This window comes from Lissotriton vulgaris, chromosome 7, assembly GCF_964263255.1.
Source record: "Lissotriton vulgaris chromosome 7, aLisVul1.2, whole genome shotgun sequence".
Classification (NCBI taxonomy): domain Eukaryota; kingdom Metazoa; phylum Chordata; class Amphibia; order Caudata; family Salamandridae; genus Lissotriton; species Lissotriton vulgaris.
Window position 1 is genome coordinate 232774124 of NC_141695.1, and position 27039 is coordinate 232801162.

The 27039-nt window shown below is 46.4% G+C and overlaps 1 protein-coding gene across 1 annotated transcript in view; it reads left to right on the plus strand.

Moving 5' to 3' along the window:
- Nucleotides 1–26970, plus strand: part of LOC147701270 (IgGFc-binding protein-like) — a 1577064-nt gene extending 1550094 nt beyond the window's left edge. The window contains exons 29-30 of the mRNA XM_086930001.1: nucleotides 25654–25940; nucleotides 26667–26970. Of these exons, the coding sequence (XP_086786127.1) occupies nucleotides 25654–25940; nucleotides 26667–26676 (297 nt within the window). The 3' untranslated portion in view covers nucleotides 26677–26970. The remainder of the gene's footprint in view (nucleotides 1–25653; nucleotides 25941–26666) is intronic.
- Nucleotides 26971–27039: the final 69 nt, after the last annotated feature.

The following is a 27039-nucleotide window of genomic DNA, read 5'->3' on the forward strand; positions in this document are numbered from 1 at the left end:
GAGGCTAAATATTTCCAAGGTACCATCTTAGAGGAGTTAACGTTCTTTGGTTTAACAGGAAAAAGACTAAAGAGCGTTTGATGTACACTATAAGGTTCTGAGGATAACCACGAACTAATCTAAACCATTTTTATTTATTTTTTTACATTTTGATAAGATTCAGTACAAATGGATTTTTTTTACAGGTATTTACTGATGTTTTTATAAATTTGTACAGATTTAAATTAATCATGTACAAATAAACGATTACTTACTTACCTTCCAAACGGACTGTTGTTCTAATGATCCAACAGAAATATGTTTGAGGAGTCCTACTTACTTTAACTTGTTTGACTTCATTGTGAATGTCTGGTACAAAAAATTGACACGTATCTAGTGAGTCATCTGTATTGCACATTATAAGATATTTAAATGATGGGTTACACTTGTAACTGTGTCACACACGCACACATACCTTCTCACATTTCCAGTCCACCTACAGTGTTATACAGGGCATGATACACAACAAAATCTTACTTTGGAGATCTTTACTTTTTCTGTATACATATTCACAGTGGTCAATCTAATTTTGGGAAGTTGTCAATGGTGATCGTGCTTGCGACATCGCAAATTCGGAGGTGATAGCTTTGAGAGATCAGGTTTGGCTTGCTACTACATGTATGTGGGTGTTGTCCATGTGCCTGTACAGGGTGACCTACATGTACAGGGGCCGATGGTGTATGCACAGTTGGTGTTTGTGCCTGGACAAGAGCTGGTTGTACAGGTGGTGGCAGTGCATGTACAGGGGTTGCTGATGGTTGTGCTGGTGGTTGGAGTGCCTGTACAGGGGTTGCTGGTGGTTGTGCAGGTGGTGGAAGTGCCTGTACAGGGGTTGCTGGTGGTTGTGCAGGTGGTGGGAGTGCCTGTACAGGGGTTGCTGGTGGTTGTGCAGGTGGTGGATGTGCCTGTTCAGCACGCTGGTGTGGATGTGTACCTTTGCTGCGGTTCTGGGCAGTTGTTGGTACAGGTGTGTGGATGTGCTGTACTGCAAGCAGATATGATGGCTCCCCTCCCTGCGTTGACCCTGAAGGGAGACTATGGATCACTTTCAACATGCCCTCCATCATCTTCATGGCAAGGCATGGTGTCTTGCGCTCTCCTCCCTTTGGATGGATATCATGTCTCTCACATTCCTGGACATGTCCTGCCAAGTTCTATCCATCCTATCGAAAACATGGCTCAGTCTGTCCACCACCTGAGGGAATTGGACCATGTCCAGCAGGGACTAAGACATGTCTGAGATGGTAGCCCGTATGGCACGAATGTCCTGCCTCACATCTGTCTACTGTTGGAAGAAGTCCAGCTCCCACTGGCCACCACAGCCAGGTGAAGGCCCCTTCTGCAGGTGTTTGCCTTGGATGGGACCAGCAAGTCCAACAGCAGGGGGGGTGGAGGTCAAAGCTGGTGGGCAGGAGAATGGTGCCCAGGGGATACCTGCCCCACAACATGGTTGGTACTTCCCCCAGATGGTGTAGAGGATGACGGGGATAAACTGTATAGGGAAGAGCGTGTAGGGGAACCACCATGTCGGTCCTGGACATGAGGGCAGTGAGGGAGTGATATCTATGTTGGGCGGCGTGAGATCTGTGGCTGATTCGCCCTATGCTGGGGACAGTCAATTGTTTGTTTTAGAGGAGGCTGAGGAACATTGCTTGGCAGAGGATGTGATGCTGTGATTGATATTGGCGATGTGGTGCGATTGCCGTTGATGGCATCTGAATCGTCATCCTGGGAGTAGGACTAACATCCTCCTCTTGCACAGTACTTGCTGCAGACATAACTGCCTAGAGGTTCAGTGGATTTTCCCCTCTGATTGCCCGTCAGCCCACACTGGTTGTAGGTCCATCATTCTCATCCTCTTCATATCCTGGAACACAGAGGTTGCACCTGTGTTAGTGATTCACTTGGTATTACATGTGATGCAATACAAGGGTTTGATTAACTGTACTTTGCATCAACAGATGAGGATCATGTGACATGGTTAGTGTACCACCCCAAATGACAGCTCACACCATAGCACAGAGGTGTTAAATGGAGATGTACATTATACAACCAAACTCACCAACTCCAGCCACAACTTTCTGTCCCTTTGCGATCACCCCTGTTCTCAAATGCTGAACCTGTCTGCTCATTGATGTTGTTGAAATGGTTGTCCATGATACAGCAGCTGTAGACGGAAGTGACATTTTATTTCAGGGGAACAAGGGGACCCAAGGCGCAGTAAGCTAAGGACCATGGGTAGGTACTATATTATCAAGAACAGTGGTCCTTAGAACAACAAACCAATACACGAAAGAATAAATATAAACCAAGTGGTAATATATTCTGGGGAAGTGTCCAGCAGGACAGTTTAATTCCCTGATACAAAAGTACTATAACAAATGTAACACTGGGTGTGATAGAAACGGGGCACCGTCCGGTGTCCGACTAACACACTGGAAGAACATACAACATACAAAATAACAGGCAATAGCAAGACATCTGATTAGAGTAAGACATACACCAGACAATCTAAAATATACACATATGCAAGAAAAAATTGTATCTGCATTCGTTGCATTTAGTGTAATATGTCGACGACGTTTCGAACCATACTTAATAGAGGTTCATCCTCAGGACAGAGGGTAATTGCCTTAAAGTTACACATTTGCGAATGTTTCACAATAGTGTCGCACTCAGGTAGGAAAATTCCTTAAGCTTGATAGTGTAGCTTAATTATAGAGTAAATCGTAAATGAGTGCCCTCAGTACTGTGGTCCGAAAGGAATAGTCACGGTACCAAAGTCTGGAAAAGCTGGGAGCAAGGCCACAATGGGGGTTCTTGCTAACACCGGTAATCAGCGCGGCGTCTCCGTGCAATGCGGGACAGCATTGCACGGAGACGCCGCGCTGATTACCGGTGTTAGCAAGAACCCCCATTGTGGCCTTGCTCCCAGCTTTTCCAGACTTTGGTACCGTGACTATTCCTTTCGGACCACAGTACTGAGGGCACTCATTTACGATTTACTCTATAATTAAGCTACACTATCAAGCTTAAGGAATTTTCCTACCTGAGTGCGACACTATTGTGAAACATTCGCAAATGTGTAACTTTAAGGCAATTACCCTCTGTCCTGAGGATGAACCTCTATTAAGTATGGTTCGAAACGTCGTCGACATATTACACTAAATGCAACGAATGCAGATACAATTTTTTCTTGCATATGTGTATATTTTAGATTGTCTGGTGTATGTCTTACTCTAATCAGATGTCTTGCTAATGCCTGTTATTTTGTATGTTGTATGTTCTTCCAGTGTGTTAGTCGGACACCGGACGGTGCCCCGTTTCTATCACACCCAGTGTTACATTTGTTATAGTACTTTTGTATCAGGGAATTAAACTGTCCTGCTGGACACTTCCCCAGAATATATTACCACTTGGTTTATATTTATTCTTTCGTGTATTGGTTTGTTGTTCTAAGGACCACTGTTCTTGATAATAATGTAGACGGAAGTGACAACATTCTCAATGATCCGCATTACTAATTGACAAACAGGCGCATATGACATTCATAATATGTATGTCACTTTGTAAACTACAACTGCTGATCCATACAGAAGGGGATCTTGATCTCTGTCATGGTTTAGTGATCTAATCTAGTGACACACTTTATCCTAGAATTACCTGATGGATGGGTGCGCAAGAGTGTCACTGCTGCAGCCAGGATGTCATGCATTCCCAGGATGGCGTACTCTGCACTGGTTTCATCCTATCAGCAGCTGTGATGAGACATACATGTCCATATTTCAGTACAACAGATAGCAGCTATGAGCTAACAAGTCATTCTCAAGAACCATTGACCGGATAATACAGGACAATGTACGGCATGTTTCCCTCATGGACTTTACATGTGGGCCCCTGCTCACATGAATTAGTTGCCAGCTGTTACTTCTACGCAGAACTAACATCATTAAGATGACACATCAACAGACAAACTTGTATGAGAAGGTTACTGAAATTTCAAGGAAGGGGATACATGACCGGGACTCCTCTGCATTACACTGATTTTACAATCACCATTAAGACCAGCAGGTTTCATGAGTGTAATGTTGTCTGTTGACAAGTCAAAAGGTGTTCACATGTGAGACATGCAATAGTCAGGTACATAATATTGATCATTTGTGCTTCCTTACCCAAGAAGTCACAAAGCTCATTTCTGACTGAGCGAACACAGATTTCTTATGTACATCCTTTAAGTGTCCTCTATTTGCTTACCCTAATTCCAACATCATGGTAGTATTTAGCTGACAACAGATGATGTCTTGTACAGCAGACATCAAAACCTCATATGTCAACCACTCACCTATATGTAAATATGGTTGAAGAGGATGCAACATTTGGTACTGATCCCACATTGCGGTTAAGTTGAGAAGCTTTGATGCTTTCTGCCAGCACTAGATTAGTGTGTTGCTTTTCAGCCAAGTGATTTGAAAATGTAACTGCATGGAGATTCAGCCTAGCAGCTCATACCTCCATCTCAAAGGTACACAACTGGCATCAGTGTGAGCTTTATCCATACCAATTTCAATATGAATTTGCCATAGATATTTTGCTGGGGAGTTTTCATATCATTGAATTGCAAGCCAGTTGTGTTTTGGACACTACATATGATACGTTGTACTATTTTATGTCCATTTTGCACTCACTTGGCTTGCCTTTGGTGTCATCCTTTCATTAGCCACAAAAGTCTGATCTGGTATATGATTAAATGCCATATGTGAGCATATTGTGATGCAGGACAACAGTGTTGTACAACACATACAACATACAGTAGAGATCAAAGGTACATATAATGAGCATTCAGGTACGTTATTATTGGGTTTACTCACCATGGCCCAGCACCGGGCCAGTGTGTGGTCCCGGACCAGATGTCACAGCCAAACTTGTAGCAGAAGTCAGTGTGAGTCTCTGATTCTGGGAGGACCTCATTGTACCTACAAGGATAAGTGTGTTTGCAACTTTACATTTCTGCAGGCACATGTGACACACTCAACTTCAGGCACAAAGGATAAGCACAAGCAGTTCTATGAAAATCAATTCTGGTGCAAATTGGTGTGGGAGAGTAAGTGTAAAAACTCAAGGAAATTCTGGGCCTTTATTAATCATTCAAACCCGAGTTCCTCAAGCTTCGGATCAACAAATATTCAAGAAGCAGAATGGGCAACATACCTCACTGACCCTTTTAGGTCACAAGAACATCCGGGACCCACAAGTTGTGGACTGCCAAGTGAGATGGAGATCGGCCCCTGTATCAAACGGAGCACACCCACCGAGCTGTCAGATTTGAACAACGAGGATCATCAGGTGCCCCAAGATAGGGTCATTACAGCAGTGACAAAAGCAAGGCAAGATGGAGCACCCGGTCTGAATGGCCTCCCACAGAGTTTGTTCAAATCTGATATATCTTTCTGGTCAGGAATGTTAACAAATCTCTTCAATTACGAACTGCAACAATCCCACAATCATGGTGGTGTGCAATAATCCACCCGATTTATAAATCAGGATCACGTGCTGACCCCAACAACTAGAGACTCATTGCCTTTTGGATATCGAGGCTAAACATTATGCAGGGCTCCTCCTGGAGGAGCTGAGGCAATGGGCAAAGGAGCATAACCGGATACCGATGAATCAAACAGGTTTCACCGCAAACTCAGGGACCATGACCAACCTACTAGCAGTGTCAACCATTGTCGACAAAGCCCTTTTAACTTCTAGGCTAGTGTTTTGCTGCTTTGTCGACTTTAAAGCCGCATTCGACAGGGTCCCCAGGGCGGCTCTATGGGAAAAGCTGAGGGAGTGGGGAATTCCTGATAAATTACTGGATGCAATCATCCAACTTTATTCACGCACTTGGGTTCGGGTGAAGTTAGGTTCAGGCACGCATCTCTCGCGAAAAATCATGACAACTAGAGGTGTTAAGCAGGGATGCGTGCTGGCCCCTCTTCTTTTTAATTTGTTTATAGCAGACCTTTCGAGGATCTTGGATGACACAAATAGTCACCCGCCAAAGGTAGGAAGCACGGCATTAAGTAACCTCCTATATGCCGATGATCTGGTTCTGTTCAGCTTCACCGGTGTCGGGCTGCAAAGGCTTCTTGATACATTGTTTCTATACACGACCATGAATCAACTAGAAGTCAACCTAAAGAAAACCCAAGTCGTCCCGTTTGGGAAGAAACAATATGCCGGTGGGGATGGTCTTTTAACAACACAAGCCTCGCCATAGGTCAGTGGTACAAATATCTAGGTGTCCATTTGGTCTCTAGGGGTAACCTTATAAAACAGCGCAATGAGATTGCAGCTAAAGCCCCGACACTTGCGGTGTCACTAACCAAGCTCTCGAAAAACCTCTCAGGCCCAACTCTCTCGCCCCTTCTGGAAGTCCTGAGAGCAAAAATTGGCCCTACCTTATCGTACGGCATAGGTATATTCAAGGGCAAATTGAACATTGCTTTAAACCAGCATACAAACACAACTTATAAAAGGGTTCTCCGGCTGCCAAGTTCCACATCCCCAGCACAGATACGATTAGAGATGGGGTCACTAAATTATGAAGCTTCCAGTATCGGTGTATACCTTAACCTTTGTCACAAACTAAGACAGGCCGACTCAGGCACATTAGAATCTCTAGTCTGGCAAGAAATTATCGAAAAATAAACAGGAGGAACATTTGGTTGCCTTTTCAGGGACTACATCCAACAAATGTCAGCAACCGACCTCTGGGCCCTTAACCCTAGTCAGTCCGCATTTAAAACCGCAATCAAAAAATGTGTGAGAATGAGATCACTCATCATAGATAAAGCACTCTTCTCGAAACGCAGTCACTCCTGGGCAGTTGTTAACTCCTATAGTCGGTTAACCCCTGCCTCTTACCTTTCCTGCACATATTCACTATATCTAAAACGCAGTCTTATATCTATTAGAATAGGTGACTGACAATTTCTACAAAACCTACCCCCTTGGCACCTCACGGTAGCGGACACAACATACAGAGGGTGCGACAAAGGAGCAGAAACGTTGTTGCGTGTGGTTTGCATCTGCTCAGCTTTTAACCTCCAACGTAGGCGCAAGCTCAGGGCTGAATGGAATAGGCTGGGTGTTCGAACCTGTACGCAAGCCATCATTCTGGCTCTGAGCCCTGAAAACCCTGACTTAAACATAAGACTGATAAACTTTATTCAGCAAGTGTACCGTAACTTTAAGCAAAAGAGGTCTGCTACCGCTTCCCCCTATCTCTTTATCCACATAATGCACTTTACAACATATCCCAAACTGCTAGGTAGTCTGCAACAAAAAGAACATGTGCAGTACCACCAGAACATGGTTGTTTTTATATGTATGCAATTACAGTTAATGGGAGTAACACAAAAGGAGCTAAGACATTCACACATTATGTTTTAATCTTCCATGTTTGTCTCGTTCCTCTTGTGTTTTTACTTCTCTTTTAAAAAGGCATGTCATTTGGAGGCAGGCTGTGTAAGATGATTATTTATATTACGGCTGTTTAACCGATTGTTTCCATCGTTCTTATTTTTAAGTCTGTAGACAATGTGAACTTGCAATCTGCTTTTAAAGATATATGTTTTATATCTAAATAAAGATCTTTGAATTTGAATTTACAAGCAGTTGTGGGCACCACCACTGCAGAAGTGTGTGTCACTTAATATCATGAGCGATCCCACATATCTATACTACTATTATAAAGAGAGAACTGTGTTCTTTGAGCAAGGTAAACTCGAAAAGTACACCACCAATCCAAACACCCAAGACATCTTTGAAAACCTCAGGGCAAGCAGAAGGACATAGGCTAATAAAAATAAAAAATCTACGTTGTTTAAAAAATTTAGAAATAAAAATAAAGTAGTCCCTTGCAAGTAGCGCCAGCCGCGACGTCTGCGTGATGACATCATTTGCGCTCCCTGGCAACACTTCCTGAAATGGCAGCGAATCGTGCTGCCCGGGGTGTCCGAGGCTGTGCAGCTCTGCGGATCGTGCCCACGTGCGTGCTGACATCAAATGCGCTCCCTGGCAACACTTCCTAAAATGGTGGCGAATCGTGCTGCCTGGGGTGTCCGAGGCTGTGGAGCTCTGCGGATCGTGCCCATTGACGGAAGATCGCGACCTGCTGGGAGGACTGCCTGCTTGCTGCTGGGCGAAGTGGCGGCCTGTGCGGGTGGGGCGCCTGGAGCGGGACCGGACAATCCCTTAGAGTGCGGACGGGGGTGAGTCCTGGAGTGACTGGCGCTGCTTCATGCGCGGGGAGCGGGAGGTAGCAAACGGTGAATTACAGGAGGAAAAGCGCCTGGAGCAGGACCAGCGGCTGAGGTAAGGCTCAGGCTCTCCGGGACACGGGTGGGAGCGGACCGGGGCGGGAGGGGGAGGGGGGCAGGAGGTTGGCCCTGAACAACAGCGGCTGAGGTAAGGCTCAGGCTCCGGGACATGGACAATGTCGTGGCGGGCGGGGGCCGGGGCGGGAGTGCACGCAAGCCTGAAATGCTGCCCCCAGCCCCCTTCTGCCCCAGGCAACGCTGGGGCGGGCTGCTAGTACCTTATAATGGCCCACTATCTAGAAGCGACATATATCAGAATGACATGAATCCTGAAATAAGGTCAACTATCGTGTTTTGTTGATGGCCAACAAACAAGCTATCCGATGTAAGAAGTACATGACTGGTCGATTTCATGTATAATGAAAACATTCTGAGTTGGAGAGTCGATGCATTGTCATTGCTACTGACAATGGTAGCTCACTTCTTGTTCCTCATTGTCATATTTGTTAACATTTGAATTCTTGATTATATCTACAGACACTATTAAAATATAGTGGGGACACCCTTTTGACTTGTTGTGGCACTCGATTGCAGGATTGAATTCCCAGGTCTGGGACTGTTGGTGGAGTACATGTTATGTTCACCAATTACAATGTTATGATGAGCCAAGACATATTATATTTTATCTTTCAATATTCACATATGTCATTTGCTAAAGGTGAATGTCCAATAGTTATTTAGCTAGTTTTACATCTCTGGTTACCTTTCACATTCAGGAACTACATGTCCCTCTGTTGCCTCCGGACAATGTATGCCTTTTGACCATCTCCTGACCAGTTTGAATTACCAGTTTGTGAGTGTGGTATGCCTTGCTCTGGATGATGTTGTTTCCTCCAAGAAGATGCAGGGACTTCTGCTACTGCTGTTGTCTGTGCTCTGGCTGAATATATCAATAGGTTAGAAGAGAGAAAAGTAACCAAGTGGAAAATGTTCATGTGGAACATTTCAGGCATTACCCCATATCTTCTGCATGCTAACAATGTTGTGAAGTTCTGCAGCAGACGGGGCAGGTAGGTGCAGTGGGGCGTTGGGGATGTAATGGTGTGGCTGGGTGGGAAATGAACAACGGAATATGAATGACATACTTTGATCTGAGGATTCTCTCACCTCCTGCTTTGTGATTTTTGCTGGCACAGGGTGAGTTATTTCATGGATAATTTGTGGCAGATTTACAGGCCCCTTGCTAGATATTTTAGCCACCGTAGCGTCACTCCTGTGACACACCGGCAGCAGAAACCATGAACCACGTGCGACTTAGCTACAACTCAACACATCTAGGGATATGCGTCAAGTTGTGTACCCTTGTGCAACATTAAACCTGCATCAGGTTTAATGTAAGCAGGGTGGGCACTCCTTTGTGAAATGCCTCGTGACAGTGATGCAGTGAAATTTACAAGATTTCACGGAGTTACTTTTCATAGGCCGCTGCGACAAAACTCTACGCATGCTTGAATTAGACGTAAGGAGTGGCGCTGCACGTTAGGTGTGGGCAGTCCATAAACATTGTTGGAGTTGCATTGCATTTGCGACACAACTCCAGAAAAGTGCCGCCCTTACACCATCAGAATAGACACACATCTGTCTATCCCTGAACCACGGTGTGCAGCATTGTTAATGCAACGCATTAGTGGTGGTGCAAGGGTAGAATTACGTGTCGCATAGGTGCTAGCGCATCCCTGCTAATATGCAGGAGTGCACCAGTCCTTGTAAATCTGCCCTCTTGTGTTGTCTTAATTAATTTGTCAGTTGATTTTCATATGCTCCGCAACCCCTTACATTTTTGATTGACTCAGACACATCTGGATGAGTGGAAAAGGCACTTTGTCCATTGCTACTTAGCAGGGTTAGATATATACGGCAGCAGTACTATGCCCATGTTTTCAATAGTGAGAGAGGGATTTGCCATTTCTATTACAAAGGATTCTACAACATACAGACTGACTATATTTTTATATACACTTTGTACAACTTCCTTACTCACAATGCCCGTGCAACACAGACAATCTTTTCAAACACTTTTTCTTGTCATCCCATTTACCTGGTACCACGTTGTGGACATCACTCACAGGCAGCACATGGAGCATGTGGGTGTGGATTGTGGTGAGGATATCCTCCTCTAGTGGAGTGAGACGGAGGCGGGTTCCGGAGTGTGGGACAGGGAGGATCCTGTTTAATTTGATCCTGGAGTACTTTTCCTTCACCCTCTGCTTTTCATCCTGCCATTTCTTCTTGATATCCTGGACTGTGCGCCTCTCCTGCCCAAAGCTGTGATAGCATTGACTACTTGCTGCCATAGAGCTGCCTTCTGTGTGTAAGGTGGGAGTCCATTACTGCATTTGTGGTGCCTCCATATGTACTCCACAAGCATGGGGGTCTCCTCAGTGGTAAAGTTCTTCTTCCTCCTCATTTGTTCCATTTTCCTCTGGCGGTGTACAGCGATTGTAAACACAAACTCTCTGTAGCCAAACCTGTTCCTTCAATGTGTGCTGCTTTGGTGGTGCTGGTCTTGCAGTTATTGTTAATTGACTTCAGCTGGAGCATGGTTGGGGATGGTAGGCACTTGAAACGTTCAGCAGGACAAAAGGGTGGTATTCCGGCTGAAAATCGAGAGTTCCGGCCCGGAAATGGAAATTCCGACAACCCAGTTCGTAAGCGGATGTAAAGTTAGTAGTTGTAAATCCATTCTGTGAATACCAAAAGTAGTAAGTTCATTCTGTGAATACCAAAATGGTAGTAAGTTTAGGATTTTGTCGTAAGTTCATTCTGTGAATCGGGCCCCAGATGTTTAATAGGTCAACATGCAAATGTTTGTTACAGACCTTAGAAAAACACTAGCGAACGAATGGAAAGGGGCGACCACTCGGTCCCCCCGAACGTATGGCCGAGTGCCTCGATCCCCCCGGGAAGCCATTTTGGGCGGGAGGCGCGTCTCGGCTGGTATGCCCGAAGCGGCGTAGCTGGGGCGCGCCCTTTCCCGCCCTAGAGTGGGCTGGCCTAGACACTGACGCAGCCAGCCACGCCCTCGGGGCAGGCAGGGGCGGGTGTAAAAAGGGACGCAAGACCAGAAGACATCCTCTTGTTCTTGTGCTCTGAAGCTGCACCTCCTCGCTGCACGTGAGCTCGGGACAGAACGAAGAGCCAATTTTGAGCGTTTTGATCTTTCCTTTTGTCTTCCAGATACTTCGTTGGAAAGATGCCCAAGAAAGGCGCGAAGAGAATGACGACCGACCAGATGGTTCGAGTCCTCATGAAGGAGATGTCCGAAATAAAGAAGCGGTTGGCGGGGCGAGACGGGGAGGAGGGATCGGGGCGTCCATCGGCTGGAGGGAAGCCAAAGAGGCCAAGAAGGGGGCCAGCCGGGGGAGACGTCCCGGTTCCCTGTGCCCCGCTCGAAGCGCCAGCCCCGGTACCGGTGGAAGGGAATCCGATTCCCGTCGTAGTCACCCCGACATCCACTGAGGATATGCCTCCCGAGTTGGCGGCACAGCTAGCAGCGTGGTTGGGTGACAGTAGCGAGGGCGCCACGGCTGCCGAAGCGCAAGCACTGATGAAACAGTTGCGCGAGAAACGTGATGCAGCCAAGGTGCCCGCGCCGGCTGCAGTGATAGACAAGCCACGAGTGGCGGAAGCAGCGTCCAGTGCAGGTAAGCGGCCATTGCCGATCGCGAGGGATGAGTCAACACCCTCTCGTAGAGAAAAATTGGGGCAACATGTTCCTTTGGCAATAAAGGAAAAGATTTGGGCGGGGGAATATGTAAACATTTTCTCCTTGCTTGTTGATCATTACGAGGTTGAAACTGTTAAGGGTCAAAAGGATCTGATGCATCCAAGTGTTTGGCGCGCAAAAATGGCCGCCTTTAAAGTGAATGAGAATATTGGCAACTGGGGCAATGCATGGGGAATTTTTACGTCGATTCTGGGGGAACGTAGGCCTGAATTGCTCCCTGAGTTTCCAGTCTATCAGTCACGAATTATGGGGTACTCGACATCGCACCAAGGTAACCATTGGTTCTGTTATGATAACCTTTTCAGGAAGGCGATGGAGCATAACAAAAGTTTAACCTGGGACTGTTATGATTCTTTGACATGGGATAAAATGAAAGAGTCAGGGATGTTGAAAATGCCGTTGGTGGGGGGCACTGTTGGTGAGTCCTCCCGCCAATATGGGGGGACGCCCTTTCGGTCAGGTACGGGTACCGACGATTATTCGAGACCTGCCGGCAATACGGGGAAGAGGGGTTTCTGTTTCAATTTCAACAAAGGTAAATGTACTAGGCCCTCGGGATCGTGTAAGTTCAAGCACGAATGTAGTGGTTGTGGGGCACCCCATCCTGAGTCCTCGTGCAGAGCCAGAACGGGTGAGAATGGGGGTAGAGGAGGCGCCAAACAGGTCTAATGTAGTCCGAGGGGCGCCTTTACCAACCCCGATTGATACCTTGGCGATGATTCCCTGGCTCAGTGAATACCCAGATCGTACTACTGCTGGGGTGCTGCGGAACGGTTTTTCATATGGTTTCCGCATCCCGGTGGGGGACTTTCAGGGTGTCGGGACGTGCAAAAATCAACTTTCCGTCTTGCAGCATACGACCGTAGTGCAGGATAAGATCCGGAAAGAGGTTATCCGAGGTCGGGTCGCCGGCCCGTTTAGTGTACCCCCGGTACAGAATTTTGTCTGTTCTCCTTTAGGGGTGGTCCCCAAGAAGGACCCAGGTGAGTTTCGATTGATCCACAATTTATCAGCTCCTCATGGTCTTTCTGTGAACGATGCAATTGATCCAGAGGTATGTTCGGTGCGGTACGCATCATTCGATGAGGCCGTAGCCATTTTGAATCGCCTGGGGCCCGGGACGCTGATGGCGAAATCAGATATCGAGTCAGCGTTCCGATTGCTCCCGGTACACCCGGACGACCAGCGTCTTCTGGGATTCATGTTTCAAGGTTCGTATTACATGGATAGGTGTATGCCGATGGGGTGCTCTATATCTTGTGCATATTTCGAGAAATTCAGTAGTTTTCTACAATGGGTCTTCACGAAGGACACGGGTTTCCGAAATGTAATGCATTACCTTGATGACTTTCTGTTCCTTGGGGCCGCTGGGGATGACGAATGTGGCCGGGCCTTGACTGAATTTTGTGTGTTAATGGATCAATTTGGCGTGCCATTGGCACCAGGTAAAACTGTGGGTCCCACGACTTGCCTCGAGTTTCTGGGGATCGAGTTGGACTCTAGTGAGGGTTGTTTTCGTTTACCAGCTGCCAAAGTGTCGAAATTCAGGGCAGCCCTGCAAATGTGTATAAATGCATCTAAAGTTACGCTGCATCAATTGCAGCAATTGGTGGGGAGGTTGAATTTTGCCCTGAGGGTGATCCCAATGGCCCGCCCCTTCTCCCGTTCAATTGCCCAGGCGATGGTTGGCCTAAAGGAGGGTCATCATCGCACGAGACTATCGGCTGAGGTCCGCCAGGACATGCGTATTTGGTTAGCATTTCTGGCGGACTTCAATGGTCGAGTCGTCTGGAACAAACCAGCCATGTCCTCTGAAGAGCTTGGTCTATGGACAGATTCAGCGGGAAGCATGGGCTTTGGCGCCATCTTCGGCACAAAATGGTCGGCACAAAGGTGGCCAACATGGTGGCATGAAGAGGGGCTGACGAGTAATATTGCTTTCCTTGAACTGTTTCCCATTTTGGTGGCCCTCAGAACCTGGCCCGATGGGTTCAAAGATCATTCTGTCATATTTTGGTCTGACAATATGACCGTTGTAGAATGCATCAATAGTCAGGCAGCACGTTGTAAAATGATTTTAAGGCTGCTCAAAGAAATTGTCTTACTGTGTATGCAACTGAACGTGGTATTCAGAGCAAAACATGTCCCAGGGGTGATGAATCAGGCGGCTGATGCACTGTCTCGTTTTCAAATGCAGGCTTTCTCGGGTTTCCTTCCCTCAGCGGACCCAGAGCCGGCACCCTTTCCCGAAGCTCTCTGGTCTTTCGGTGCCCCGAACTTCGTCACCTCGTGGGAGAGAGTCTAGCACCAAGGACGAGGAAGGCATATGAAGGGGCGTTTCGGGCCTATTTAGCCTTTTTGGGGACTGAGAGAGAGGGGCTTTGGGGGCATGAGGATTGGGTAGTACATTTTCTGATGTCCTTGCGTAGGGCTGGGAAGTCGGTGGCTACAGCCCAGAGGCATCGTGCTGCCATTTCCTTTGTTGCCAGGGCTCATAATATCCAGGACCCGACAGCGTCTTTTGTGGTACAGAAAGCGCTGCGTGGGTGGCAACGCCTTGAGGGTCGCAGAGTAGATGAGAGGCGCCCGATAGGTCTGGATAGGTTGTCCCAGTTACGGGCCACACTCCCCGCCACATGCTCGTCTCAGTACGAGGCCTTTTTGTTCCGAGCTGCTTTTACGCTTGCATTTCACGGGGCGATGAGGATAAGTGAGCTGGTGGCAAGGAGCAAACGGGATGTGGTGGGGGGTTTGTGCCGGGAACACGTTCAGATCAGGGGTGAGACGATGACTGTATCCGTTGTCAGGTCCAAGACCGATCAAGGTGGGATAGGTGACTGCATAGTCATTCGCAGGATTCCAGGGTCCTCCATGTGTCCGGTAAAGTGTTTAGAAGACTACCTAGCACGAAGGGTGGCATCATGGGGAGGGACATTGTTGAGACACGCGGACGCCACCCCACTGACGAAATTTCAGTTTCAGCGGGTGCTTGCGATGTCAATTACCGCAGCGGGCTTGGACCCGGGCGAGTTTGGGACCCATTCCTTTCGGATAGGGGCTGCCACTGAAGCTACAGCCAGGGGTCTTAATGTGGAACAAGTAAAACGAGTGGGGCGTTGGTCCTCCAATTGTTATAAGAGATATGTGCGGTTGCACATGTTGTGAAGCTGTAATAATGTACTCACGCTTCTTGTCTTTTGTTTGGTTTTCAGTTGCGCAAGCCTACGAGGCGGGGCGGACTATGCAGTCGACCCAACACCAGGCCAGCGGTCAGACATCACCGGCTGTGAGAAAAGAGGTGTGGGTCGTGGGCCACTCATACGTGAGGCGTGCCGCGGACGTATTCGAAGCAGGTGACATGATTCACGTAGCTGGGGAATACGGGTACAGGGTGTCCTTCTACGGAAGGGGCGGTCTCTGTATTGACCAGTTTCAGGCATTCTTTGAGGGTTTGTTAGGGCGGACGAGGTCACCGCCGTCTATAGTCATAGTACATTTAGGGGGCAATGATTTGGTCACCTCCGGTAGACGACTTCTCCTAGAGGCAATGCTTTCCACTGTAAGTTGGTTGGCGAGGAAAGTTCCGGGGTGCATAATTGCATGGTCTCATATGATCCCACGAAAAGTGTGGCGGGGGGCTGTTTCGATTCCTGCTTTGAACCATTCTGTTAGAAAACTTAATAACAAAGTGAGTAGGTTGTTCCGTTCCAAGACATTGCATTCTATCTCGCATGGTTGTATTAATGATGACAGTATGTATTTAGGGGATGGTGTGCATTTGTCTCGGGTGGGAAATGAGTTACTCATAGGAGACTTCTTAGCATGGTTAAAAACGTTGAAACATGACCTTTAGGTAGGAGTTGTGGGGGGTCCGGATAGCCGGTCAACTATCCGGCCTGTGGCGGTAAGGTCATGATCGGTGAGCACTAATTAGTAGATCCCTATGAGTGGGCGTCACCCAACACGGATGGGAGCGCTCGGGAGAGGTGGCCATTGGCCCCTCAATGGGGAGGCGGTCCCTTCTAAGGATGGGTCGCCGGAAGTAAAGGAAAGGCGGTCAAGGCCCCTTCCTTTGTAGGAGGGGTTACAGCCCCCTCCTGGGGAATTTCCCGGGGCCAGTGACATCTGCGACGGCAGATGCGGTAAGTTGTGTGGGGTTGGGATAAGGTCTACGATACCTTCTAGATACCTCACACGAGTATTCGAACGACCTTTAACTGGCGTCGAGTTTTTAGGTGCCCCCGTCAAGTCAAGGGAAATTGGTAGTAGTTGCACTTGAGGTACGCCTCCGTGCTGTCGCCCCTCCCAAGTGGGAGGGGTAAGTCTGGTTAGGGATCTTGACACCGGTTATGACCTTGCCGTTGGCCCTTAAACGTTAGGATGTACAATTTCAATATGTCAAGAAAATGTTTTGTAGGATGCTAGTTCGGCTAGGAGAACCTCTGTATTAGAGAATCTGTTAAGGTTAGCCAAACATCGCAATGTGGTAATGAAATTGTACATAACATGAAACGTTTAATGTTTTTAATTTTGTTTTAATAAATACGGCCGGGATGGTCACTCCATCCCACTTCCAAAAACTTCAAGAACTGTTTCCAGTTTCCCTCCTTTTGGGGATTGTGTTGAGAGGGGGTGGCGGGTATCTCGGCCATATGGAAAGGGGCGACCACTCGGTCCCCCCGAACGTATGGCCGAGTGCCTCGATCCCCCCGGGAAGCCATTTTGGGCGGGAGGCGCGTCTCGGCTGGTATGCCCGAAGCGGCGTAGCTGGGGCGCGCCCTTTCCCGCCCTAGAGTGGGCTGGCCTAGACACTGACGCAGCCAGCCACGCCCTCGGGGCAGGCAGGGGCGGGTGTACGCCCGCCCCGAAGACGGATAAAAAGGGACGCAAGACCAGAAGACATCCTCTTGTTCTTGTGCTCTGAAGCTGCACCTCCTCGCTGCACGTGAGCTCGGGACAGAACGAAGAGCCAATTTTGACCCACCCACCAGCCCCTGAAGACAGCCAGTTGTTTGTAATAAGGTTGATTAATTCTGCTTCTCTTTCGTTTGCAGGTTGTAGTGTCATGTTGATGTTGAGTATAATACAGAATGGTCTGTTTTGAGTACGTTTTGCCATTAAAATGATTCAGATATAGTGTTGATTTTTTAAGCATGCTCTTTCGGGCATAGTGGCCAATGTATTCTTAGGTTTAGTTAGCACTGTCGTATTTATTTTGGTAGGCGGTAAGGTCATGATCGGTGAGCACTAATTAGTAGATCCCTATGAGTGGGCGTCACCCAACACGGATGGGAGCGCTCGGGAGAGGTGGCCATTGGCCCCTCAATGGGGAGGCGGTCCCTTCTAAGGATGGGTCGCCGGAAGTAAAGGAAAGGCGGTCAAGGCCCCTTCCTTTGTAGGAGGGGTTACAGCCCCCTCCTGGGGAATTTCCCGGGGCCAGTGACATCTGCGACGGCAGATGCGGTAAGTTGTGTGGGGTTGGGATAAGGTCTACGATACCTTCTAGATACCTCACACGAGTATTCGAACGACCTTTAACTGGCGTCGAGTTTTTAGGTGCCCCCGTCAAGTCAAGGGAAATTGGTAGTAGTTGCACTTGAGGTACGCCTCCGTGCTGTCGCCCCTCCCAAGTGGGAGGGGTAAGTCTGGTTAGGGATCTTGACACCGGTTATGACCTTGCCGTTGGCCCTTAAACGTTAGGATGTACAATTTCAATATGTCAAGAAAATGTTTTGTAGGATGCTAGTTCGGCTAGGAGAACCTCTGTATTAGAGAATCTGTTAAGGTTAGCCAAACATCGCAATGTGGTAATGAAATTGTACATAACATGAAACGTTTAATGTTTTTAATTTTGTTTTAATAAATACGGCCGGGATGGTCACTCCATCCCACTTCCAAAAACTTCAAGAACTGTTTCCAGTTTCCCTCCTTTTGGGGATTGTGTTGAGAGGGGGTGGCGGGTATCTCGGCCATAGCAGAACCTGACAACTGTTTATTCTTATTGTTTCTTTTTTTCAGCAATAAGTGGTTTCCTAGCCAAAAAATGTAAAAGCTGCTTCTCATGGAATCTAGTCTCAATGATGTATTACTTAAGCTTACTAGGTTCTAGCAAATAAGATCAAGAAAGCAAGCACCAGGTGTTACCAATTTCCACAGTGCAATGTTGCTTTCCAGATCTCGGCTCCACATTCTTGAAAGTACCCATGGAATGCCCCAGAAACTCTGAAGTGAGCTTTATGTGCTAACGATGATGTGCCCACCACAGACAATATAAATGCAAAAGTGAATTTTACCATTAGGAAATTCAACATTCATTTTTGGAAATACTGTCCTATTGAGAAACACTAGGCATGTCCGAATTGTAGGTCCTATTCTTAAAGACTATTCTGGAAAAGAAACATTCATTTTGGGAAATACTGTGCCCATAATAAAATATGATGCAGTCAAAAAGAGTGTGCCCACAGTCCAATACTATTCTTTAGAAATACATTACTTTTCTGAAATACTGTCTAGGTATGGCGGCCAGTCTGCTGTGCGTTTCTTCAGTGACATACACCTACCTATTTTCAAATACTGCACCTGACACAAACATTATGGATAGCCTTTAGAAATACATTGCTCTTTGCAAACTATTTTGGACATCCGAAATGTTTTCCTAATCCCCCTTACTAACTTTGTGTTTTGCATGGAAATCATAGGAATGGTCAAATTCTGAGTTTTCTGAATTCCTAGTCCGAGTGTGCCATACCTGTAATACACCAGCAGGAGTAGGGGAGACTGCAAGTTAAGCTGTAAAAAAAGAACAGCTTTGTTTCTGAGGTGGCCACCGCCAATGCCGCTGAATGCTGGGTTTGCATAATACCAGCGTTGCCTGGTCTTCATTCAAAGTTTACCAATTTGTTGCACCACCATCCATTTCCTGTCTCTTTATCTCACTCTTTCAGGTTCATTTTCAACACTGCATTCTCAGTTTATCATTGCTTTCTTCCTTTCGCTTTCTCCTTATATTTCACTTTATTTTCTTTTTCTTCCTTTGACCGAGTTATAATCTTATGATGAAAACTAAGTCCGAGTACAATCAAATAAGTGCTGGTGGCCACCACCTGCAACCACCCATACAAATTAGGGGTTGCAAAAGACACCCACAATAGTCATACTGGAGGAGAGCTGCACATAAAATGGGGGGCTTTCCCTTTCTTAAGGATGAGAATAGCAGATGTTTTGGAGACGCGTAATTAACAATAATCCACCCTTACATAGCAGTGAACACCAAAGGTAAAGTTTTTGTGCACAAAGGGATGGTGTTGTCCTTTCTTTTATTTTGTTGTTTTTGGATGGAGTTGATATGTTTGTGGCACTCACCAGGTAGGTAATCTTCATGCTGTTTCATTCAGGATCCTTAGCGTGTTATTTAACCCACCACTGAACTAGTGGGATTCTAGAGGGATTGGCATGTTGTTAAATATCCCTATTACCCTGTGAGTTCGCCATCCTTCAATAAAGCCTAGCGAATCAGTAAAAAAAGTCCGCATGTAGATCTTTAAACATTTTAAAATGCAATACTTCCCAAGTGTTGGGCTTGGGCCTTTTTGCAAGGTTCTCCCTGAACTTTTTGCCTTCCTCCTCTATATTTACTGACCTGTTTTTGGCTTTTTTATGACTCTGGGCACTTTACCACTGCTGATCAGTGCTAAAGTGCATATGCTCTCCCTATTATAAATTCATGTATGGATTAAGGATTCCATAATGGGCTGATTTGGTTTACTAGTCAGACACTAGTACAGTGCACTGAGGGTGCCCAGGGCTTGTAAACCAAATGCTACTAGTGGGCTTTCCCAGGATACTTGTTACTTGTTACCGGTCCAGAGAAGACATGGCTTGGCAGTTCGGGCTGGACTGTTCCCATGAGGGGTGATGGAGTGAGCTAAAGAATGGTGATGGATTAAACCCAGATCAGTTGACTGGGGTGAGTGTTTGATTTGCTCAAACGCTCCGTCCATCATCCCCTTTGGTATAACTAGTGGGCTTGCAGCGCTGGTTGTGCCACTCACAGAAGCAGCCTGTAAAAGTGTGTCTCAAGACTGCCATTGCAGAGCCTGTGTGCAGTCTGGTGCTGCCATGCTGACTGGGCAAGGGCACCCACTCGCCAGTCCCTAAACCTTCCCTTTTCTTTATATCAGACACCCCTATTGTAGGCCCAAGGGTTGGGTGCATTATAAGAATAAGGTAGGACATACCCCGATGTGTGTGGCATGTCCTAATAGTGAATTGCAGCCATTTTTAGGTCTCGCTAGGCAGGGCGCATGCGCTGTCTCTCCGAGACATCTGGTAATCCACATAACGAGGGTAAACCCGCCTCCTGCTTGCAATTGGCTCATTTAGCGTTACTGAGATTTTCTGGCCTCCCTATTGGTTGCTGGTCCGATGCATCACTTCCGTTTTTAACGGAAGCAGCACCGACCAACTACAGTTCTATTGCACTGTAGGTCTTTCTCAGTTTCCCTTTGGGACTACTTGGGCTTTTTTAATACCAACACTTAGCCACTGCGCCCGCTTAATGGTCTGTAGCGATTTACGACGCCCGCTTCATTCTTCAATGCGACGACAATGATTCACAGTTTAAGCCACGGCCTTAATTATATGGGACACTCATCGAGTGCCGGCTGCCCCCCCCCAACCATCCCTTTTAATCCCACTAAAATCACTCCATAAACAAACACCCACTTAACCAGAAGTAACAATATTATTCTCCCCTAGACTGGCACACAAACGAGAAACCCTTCAGACCCACCCTATTCCAAGCCCTGGCGGCTGCCATATAACTGATTTAAGCAAGGGAAAAGAGAAGCCAGCACTCCCCACCTCCCTAAGCATATGCCCCAAACATAAATTGAATGGTTTTGTTGTCTACAATGATCGCAAAGGGATCACACAAACGCACCCACCCCTTTCTGGCTACTCGAGGGGCGCAGGCGCAGCCTTCTGTTTATGTGGCAGTCTATCAGAGAATAATGTGAACTCCGGTTTAGCGGGTGTTTGTTTATGAAATGTAAGTCTGCTCCCGGTACAGTTGGAAGTACAGCTACCACTGGGGAGGAACTGGGGCTCCTGGGGTAGAAGCCGCTTCCACCTTCATTGCAGGGCAGAATGGAATCTAGGAGCACGTAGGCTCAGTAAGTGAGACTGTTCGCTCCGCTAGTACTGTCATGGGTGCTAGGCAGGTAACTTGCTCCCGGAAAGGTGGAACAGTAGGCAGCTTATACAAAATTGATCATGCACCCCAGATGAATAGCCAGAAATAAGAAGCACATACACTATTCAAATCGTTTGGCGCTTTTAAAACGTCTTTGCGTGTCTGTGCGTTCTGTGGAAATTGGAGCCAGGCTATTGGCCAGACATCTAGAATGCCCATGACTGCAAAGTATAATGGGTGATGGGAAGTGTAGTCTGTGGTCACCTGTAATATGAACCAGGAACTGAGTCCAACTGGAGGGTTGCTCACACACCTTATGTGCAAATGGCTGATGGTAAGTTTGTTCCTGCGGATTGAACCATGTGTTCTTTGGTGCGCAGTTCTAATAACGATGTTAGGTATACTATATTATTTGTACGTATTAACTTTAGTTGCTTGCAGTGTACTCCAATTTTTGCAATCTGACCATTTATAAATTTAGAAATAATTAAATGAAGGGTAAAGAATAGGGGTCTGCCGACTTTGTGGCAGGGGAACTAGGTTTTAGTCTCGGCATAGGCTTAACATTCTGTGACTGCATAAATCACCTAATCTGCCAGTGCCTAAAGAAGCTGAATACGCCCTTGTGCAATGTAACTGGTGGCACTCATGTAGATCGCTCCAATACCTTCAGGGCGACTTCGCGCTATATAAAACTTAAAATAAAAACAACCATTAAAAATGCAATGGGCCTCGCATTTGTTGGACCTGAAGTTATAGGCATTATAAATGCCGATGGCCTTCATTGGCACCTCTGCCGGCTGAACACCTTGTGCAGCATGGCACGGAAACATGTACATATAGGGGTGCAGTGCAGTGGCATCATGAGGGAGCCTACAGGACATTCACAGCCTGGGTGTTCTTTGTCCGGTGGCGGTGCAGTAACAGACGCTGCATGCTGTGCACTGTGCTTGGTGACCAGACATGAGTACTGTTGTTGGCAGTAGACAGGACACAATGTGTGCCTGTGTTCACCCTTCTTGGTGCTTCACTGAGGGCACAAGACGCCGTACAGTGTGCGGTGGATCAGGTGACATCCCGCTGTACTGCAGGTAGGAGGGGGGGCTGCAGGAGGAGAGGGCAGTCGCCAACATGATACCTTTGATTTGTGTGTGAGTACTTATGTGTGGAGCATCCCATGTGCTCCTGTCCAGACAATGTTTGACATTTTGGGTCGGGAACGTGATGTCTGTGCTTGTGGGTGTGTCCAGCACGCCTCCTCGTGGCTTCACAGAGCGCCCAGATACCTCACAGTGTGTGACAGGCACTCGTGACCCGTTCGCATAACAGCGACAGAATTTGGGGGAGCTGCTGCAGAGCACATGGGACTGACCTTATGTCTGTTTGTGCATGCGTGCGTGCAAACCGCTCTGCACTGCCCTAAGATCACAGACCAGTCCAGGACGGATCGCCTCAGGAGGACCAGGGACCGCCATACCTTACTCACAAGCTGTCAGACCTCAGTCACAAGCACAACAATGCACAGCCAACACCTAAAAACAGTTTTCAAAAACAGCTATCTTATTCTCGCCTAAAAGTACAACGTTAAAATATAATCTGAGCACAAACACTGCCTGCCTTTCACTTAACATTAAATACATGTGATTGAATGTTCAAACGTTACTGTACGGGATGCTAATATGGGCACCGCAGGTCGAACATGCATGGCGAGGTTAGTAGTGCATAATTTACAACATACAAACTCTGAATACTCCAGCTCTCGACTCCTACTTCTGTCCACAGCTCCCTGACTTCTGCTGAACATTCAGTCTCATGGGTTTCAGCCTTCCCCTCGTCACCAAAGTCTGTTCAGTCTCTAAACAGAATTAAAGTATAGGCGGATACATAATAGGAATACATGCAAATACTCTATAGGCAAACTAGGTAATTCATAATTTGCTTGTAATTTGCTGCTTAATATTGTTTTTAAATTTAATCGCACAGCTTAAGTCGTCGCCAGTGCTTGTATATACTTGAAAGGGAGCCCTTTCTAAAAGTGATTTTATTTTTTAATTTAACAATTATAGCCGAACCAAACAAGCATTTTCAAAACTCTGACCTATTGGAATTGTAAATGACAATACTGTTTATTTATGTGCACTTTGTACTTATAGTCGTTGCTTGCACGTTTTCAAAACACAGAAATAAAAGGCACTGTCATCTACAATACTAATAGCTCAAAATCGTGCAAATGCATTACATTACATGCTATTGCATTACAAATGCTTGTTGTTTTTCCCTATTGCAAGGCTACCTATTCCCCATAGGCCAGAATGGGCAGTTAGATTATTACATTTTATAATCCTAACTGACTCAGGGAACTAAGTAGAAATTCGAGTTTAGTATGCCTGAACTCAGAATGATAAAATACATCTTTTAGTGAAGTTGGTTTTAACATTCTGTGTTTGAAAATACAACTTTTAGAAAGTAGGTATTTTCTTGTCTAACTATCCAAGACAGCCTCTGCTAGGTTGTGTATTCCTTGTCTGGAGAATGAGTGACAGTGGCCGGGGGATTCCAGGGGACCGGGTGTGTCAGCCCAGTGGTGAATAGAGATATCTGCATCAAGATGGGAGGGAGGAGTTGCACTTGCAACCTAAATAGGACTGTGCCTTCCCTCCACAATGCTGGCTCCACCTCCTATGGTGCGTCCCATGTCTCTGCCCTGCACTGTGAAAGGAACGAAGGAGTCATGTCAGCAGAGTGCGCCAGGACTGACCAGAACTGGTTTGGACTAGGCAAAGGCCTCTCTGCCTTCAGAGAACGAAGAGAAAAGTAGTATAATTATTGGGACCCTGATCCCAAGAATTTAGATCACTTTTGGACAACAAGAAGAAACTTTTGCTGAGGAATGTAACCAGAGAGCCTGAGGAGTGACTATCCCTAAGCTGAAGTGCTGCTTGGGGGATTGGTCTGCAGTGGTTGCCTGACTGCCAAAGAAAGGAGAAAGGAACTGTGTGTGCTTTATTCAACTTGTGAAGGCTCTCCAAGTGCTTGAGAGAAGAGCTTGCCTCCTGCTGAAGTCTCACGGACACTAGACTTCAACCACCAGCTCCCCAGGAGTTCTTTGGAAGGGCCTGTAGCTGTTTTGGGCCTTCTGAGGGTCTGCGTGTCGCAAGGAGCTGGAAGCGCGAGTCATGAAGAAGAAGTGTGTTGCCATCACAGCCTCTGTGTCGCATCACTGAGCAAGGGTGCCACTGCTGTAGCTATCGCATTGCTCCGCAGAAGAGACTCACATCCATGGAGAAGTGTGCCGCCGTCGCAGCCGCTGTCGTCGCATCACTGAACAAGGGTGTCGCCACTGTAGCTGGCGCATCGAGCGGAAGTGTCTCGCATCGGCAGAGAAGAGTGTCACTGCCAAAGCCGCTGTCGTCACATCACTTAACAAGAGTGTCGCCGCTGCAGCTGTCACATCGAGTCAAGACATCTCGCAACATCGGAGGAGCATGCCACATCAAGAAGGAGACGCCATCTTTTTTTCTTTGCACCGGATCTTCAACGCATCACCGTCTTTGCGTGTAAGGAACTACTGGAACATACATCCCTGCAACACTTTTGTTCTAAAGAGATCTAAGCTAATTCTACCATTTTAAGTACAGTATTGTGGATTTTTGACGTTTGTGGTCTTGTGTTGTTATATCTATATAAAGAATACTTATTTTTAATATACAACTTGTGTTTTTGTCCATCTGTAGTGTTGTCACTTGATTACTGTATGTGTTCACAAATGCTTTACACCCCGCCTCTAAGATAAGCCTGTCTGCTTGCGCCAAGCTACCAAGGGGGTGAGCAGGGGTTATTTTAGAAGTGTACCCCCTTACCCTTACTAGAGGCAAGGGTCCCTATTTGTTACAAGTACCTACCTGTGCTAACTAGAGACCCCCAAATCTAACACCAGGTCTTTGAAGTCGTAGTACAAAACCGTCACATTCTTAGTGGGACATGTAGTCTGGCTTACAATTTTGAACAAAGAAATTAAGAGTTGTTCCATCAATCAGAGGAGATGTGCCATCAACTCCATTTTGTTCTAGGAGGAGACCATCTCTCCGTTTTCAATTATGGATCTTACTTGTAGAGGCTGCATTATGTGGCATGTAGAGTGATGGTGGATTATTGTATTAGCTGACGCCAAACATGTTTTTATGACAGACAGTAGTTTGGCCTGTAATTATGGAGGCCCATTTTAGCCTTTTTCCTATTGTTCTCTCATATATGTAAAGCCTGCATGCAAATGTGCCATTCATCGCTCCCAGCTGCAAAATAACAACCTACCTTCATTATTTCAGAGGGATGGACGTGAGCTCAGCATTCCAGCTAAAATCTCTGAATCAGTGTCAGTTACCATCATGGATGACTCAGTGGTTGTAGAACAGGTAAAAAAGATCAGAGTTCAGATCAGCAGGAATGGGTCGGTGACAGTGACTGCCTCCCAAGATATGGTTGACAACTTGTGCGGAGCATGCGGAAACTTCAATGGTGACAAGGGGGATGACCTGAAAATGGCAAATGGAAAGGTGGCCATTTCCATTACAGAGGTGATCACTTCCTGGAAGGCGCAAGACCTAGCAACATGGTAAGGCCTGCCTTATGTCAACGATTCCAGTGTGAAATGTTTCTATTAGATCCATTTGTTCATTAAAGAGGTTTCTTACCCTATTAACTATTCTGAACTATTCTGAATGACACTTCTGAAAAAGTTAGGCTTTCTTGTTTTTCCTCCTTTCTGTAAGATATTCATGATTTTGACTTTTAAACTTGGAAATGTAGAATTCTAAATTTGCCAATTCTTCACACCCCCAGACAAATTGTCAAATGCAGCTTATGGTGTGTTTTTCATTGAAAGATCTTGATACGGCTGTTTGGGATAAAGAAAAGCCCAAATTACACATATCTTTAACCAGCTGCAGAGTCACTGCATGCCATGGTTGCTTTGAGAAACACAAATAATGCCTGCAGATTCTGATTTAAACTAGGTAAAGTTGCTCAGGAGCCTCTGCTCTGCACCACCTTACATTTCTTCGGCATAAGGAGTGAAAAGTCAATGTAATGGTCATCCTTTAATAAAATGGTACAGCTAAAAGCATGGCTTTACTTTTATTTAGAAAATAAAAAACATTAGAGAGAACGACACGGGTCTATTGATGTTCTGGTACCAAACACAACAAACCAACTCTAAAAGTTATTTATGAAGCACAAACAGTGCCAGGCCTTAGGTTGTTGTGACGGGGGAATTGATGGTGAGATGCTTGTGTACTCAAATTAGTAAACTAACCTTTCCCTGTTACTCGTTTCCTTTCAGCGATTCTTGAACTGTTAGCCTCTGAAGTTCTTTCCATAAACTCTGTCCAGGTGTTGAAGGTGACAGAAAGAGGGTTGTGGTGTAGGATCGTCTTCAGTTCTTGCATCGAACTCAAGAGACTTACCATTTTCTCAACTTCGATGATGTATGTTGGTGGAAGGTTTTTCTTCAGCAACAGGAAGCACGTTCCTTCCAAACAAGGAAGCTGTACAATGTTTACAAAGACTTGTTCCTGCTTGAACTTAAAGTCTATCTGTACTTTGTTCCTCAGCGATCTACACCTCAAATAAACTCTTTTGGCATATGTTTGTGTTTAATAATGCTACTGTAGTTCATAGCTTTTTTGTAAGTGTGCTTAAATACTGAATTTGAA